Source organism: Fulmarus glacialis, unplaced genomic scaffold, assembly GCF_000690835.1.
Source record: "Fulmarus glacialis isolate BGI_N327 unplaced genomic scaffold, ASM69083v1 scaffold7343, whole genome shotgun sequence".
NCBI classification, from domain to species: domain Eukaryota; kingdom Metazoa; phylum Chordata; class Aves; order Procellariiformes; family Procellariidae; genus Fulmarus; species Fulmarus glacialis.
The window spans coordinates 11,306-14,321 of NW_009202199.1; the positions used below are offsets into that span (position 1 = coordinate 11,306).

General features: G+C 57.0%; 1 protein-coding gene across 1 annotated transcript in view; it reads left to right on the forward strand.

The window, feature by feature from the left end:
• LOC104074157 (protein turtle homolog B-like) overlaps window positions 1-2,512 on the forward strand; it is a gene marked incomplete at both ends in the record, with an annotated part of 13,045 nt that extends 10,533 nt beyond the window's left edge. Inside the window, 3 exons of the mRNA XM_009574189.1 lie at window positions 1,156-1,331; window positions 2,042-2,268; window positions 2,428-2,512. Of these exons, the coding sequence (XP_009572484.1) occupies window positions 1,156-1,331; window positions 2,042-2,268; window positions 2,428-2,512 (488 nt within the window). The remainder of the gene's footprint in view (window positions 1-1,155; window positions 1,332-2,041; window positions 2,269-2,427) is intronic.
• Between the last annotated feature and the right edge of the window lie 504 nt (window positions 2,513-3,016).

The following is a 3,016-nucleotide window of genomic DNA, read 5'->3' on the forward strand; positions in this document are numbered from 1 at the left end:
GAGCCGCGGTGATGCAGAGGCTTTCCTGCCCGCAGCCGCTCGGTTTGGTGGAGGCACGCTGCACGTGCATGGCTCTCCGCCGACTTGCTTGTTTCCATAGCTTACTGCTGTTTCTCCTGCCTCACCTTTTGCTCCCTTTACAGCGGCATTATTTGTCTCTGCTTCATCTTTTACTTCATACTCAGTGGATTTACCTGGCTGTATGCCAGTGGCTACAGATATGCCCACTTACCTATGCAGAATAGACCGTCTGCAGTAATCCTTCCCAAATCCTCTGCGGACATCGCTGAAACCTGCAGCCAAGGGCTCTCTAGAGCATCCCTCTAACACGAGCGCCGATACTTGCAATATCGTTGCAGCGCGGTGACGCTGCTTTGGGACACCGTGGGCTTCGCGGCAGGGCTATGGCTTGTGGAGGCAGCTGCACCTCCACATGTGTGCTGGGGTCGCACCGGGACGGCTCTGGGAGCATTTTTCGCCTTGGGTTTGTGGGTTAGACCCCAGCAGAAAGGCTGTCTCCTGTGCTCCCCGCAAGTGCCTCTGCTGCACTGCCAAACCCTGAGTTATGCCCTGGGCTGTGCTGGCAGCCCCCAACTTGTGCAAATATGGCAAAAATGGTGATTTAGTTAAATGCCTCTTACGGGATTGCATGTACAGGGCTACAGCTGAGGGAAAACTTGGCTCTGGCTCGGGAGCTGTCGAGGTATAAATGGGAACAGGGCCCATCTCCTGCTCCAGCTGTCCCCTCTGCAGCACTCACTGGAGTAAAAATGCCCCAGCTTCCACTTTTGCCCATGGGAATCTGATGGAGATAACCTCAGAGCGGGGCTGTTGGCACTGCTTTTGTCCCTGACCCTGCTCAGAGGGTGCAGGTGGTGCACGGCGGAGGGGAGGGCTGGTGGCAGTGCCTGTGTGAGCTGGGGGATGCTGGTGTGGCACAAGAGGACGGTGCCCCATGCCTGGCAGTCCTCATGTGCACCATCCCCGAGCCAGCTCTTGGGTGGCGAGTGGCTGGCCCACGTCCATACACATCGCTGCTGTCAAACCAAACCATCGCTCGGGAAAGCTCCATTCTCGCTCGAGAAGTTAATGCTGCTTCTTCGTCCTCCCTGTCAAAGGCACCTTCCCTGAGGATGCTCCCTTCTTTCTCGGCAGGATGAAGAGAGCCCAGTTTGGCCCCCACGACTGGCTATCTCTCCCTGTGCCAGCTGGTTCCAGTTGGCTACTGGTGGATACCTTGGAACCGGAGACTGCATACCAGTTCAGTGTCTTGGCTCAAAACAAGCTGGGTACCAGCTCCTTCAGTGAGGTGGTCACTGTGAACACTCTAGGTAGGTCCTCTGTGGGCACAAGGGGAGGAATGGGAAAGGATTCAGGAGGTCCCTAGGGACAAGTGGCCCTTTGCCTTGGTCCGTGTGTCCTATCTGCTGGGGACGGAGGTGGTGGGATTCAGGAGGTCCCTGGGGACAAGTGGCCCTTTGCCTTGGTCCATGTGTCCTATCTGCTGGGGACGGAGGTGGTGATCAGCAGCAGTAGTTTCCAGCTGCGTAGAAGATAGTTCGTGGAGGATCCTGGATGAAGCTTGTAGACTTTGCTGGATGCATGAGGCTCCTGAAAGCTTGTCCTAAGAGACAGCGTGGGAGAGCTGTACTGTACCAGTCACCTCTCAGATCCTCCTTAAGTTCAGCTGGGGTCAGGAAGTATTAATAGGGCACAAAATCACTTGTGTGCGGCTCAGAGCGGGAGCTAACGCAAAGGGCCTCATGCTGGTACCTGCCTTGGGGCTGTCCCAGGCAGAGGTGGGAGGTTTTCTAACACTGTGCCCCTTTTTTTGGAGTCACTGCATTGTCAGTCCCCTGCTTTTTGGAAAGCCACTTTTGTATCTCTGAGATAAGAGAGAACACACCCAAGATGTGCCCTAAACTCCCGGAAGGTGGGAACTGCTGCGGTGGTCCGTTGGCCACCGATGGGGCACAGTAGGAGAGCATCCTCTGCGCTTCCCATCTCAAAGGTGTCCCTGTCCCATCTGCTCTGTCTCCAGCATTCCCTGTAACAACTCCAGAGCCTCTGGTGTTGGTTACCCCACCGAGGTGCCTAACAGCCAACCGGACACAGCAAGGCGTCCTCTTGTCGTGGCTTCCTCCCGCTAACCACACCTTCCCCATTGACCGCTACATCATGGAGTTCCGTGTCGCAGAGAGGTGGGAGATCTTGGACGATGGCATCCCGGGGACCGAGAGCGAGTTTTTTGCCAAGGACTTGTCCCAGGTAAGCAGGGGCTGCCCACACCATACCTCTGGTGTTGCACTGTCTGCTGCAGCTCTGGGGAAGCTTTTGGGGTGGCTCGGTCCCTGTGCTGGGGTCTTCAAGGAGCTGGGCAAGGTTGGAGGCTGTGGTGGAGGCTGATGGATGTGCTTGGTGTTTCAGGACACCTGGTACGAGTTCCGGGTCCTGGCGGTCATGCAGGATCTCATCAGCGAACCCAGCAACGTTGCTGGCGTGTCCAGTACAGGTAAGGGGTGGCTCCTTCTTCTACCCCCAGCTGTGGGAGCATCTCTGCTTCTGCAGGTACCTGAGCTAGCGCTCAGGTCATGCATCAGTGCTTGCTTACGACAGCGATGGCTGGTTTTGTGCTTTTGCCTGAGATGCTCGGGCTGTGAGCTGGGCTGATGGGCACACGGTTACGATCAGTGTCCTGGGCACGCTGCTGGCCCCGTGCCACCTCCCGATGCAAACAGACCAGCAGCGCTCGGAGCGGGTGAGGACAAACCGCCCCATTTAGTCCTTCTTGTGGAGCACAGTGTTGTTGGGAGTCCGCTGGTGCAGAGTAGCAGCACATCTCAGCTCTGCGGGGTGCCTGGAGAACAAAGCTCCGACCGGGCACTGCGCAGCCTGGAAATGGGAAGGAAAGGTGGAGAGAGGGCAACGTAGCACTGCAGTGCAGAGTCCAAGGGGAAAAAAAGCTTTGCAACAGGAGACTGCACGCTCTGCAGCTTGCGTACGTACCCTGCACCCC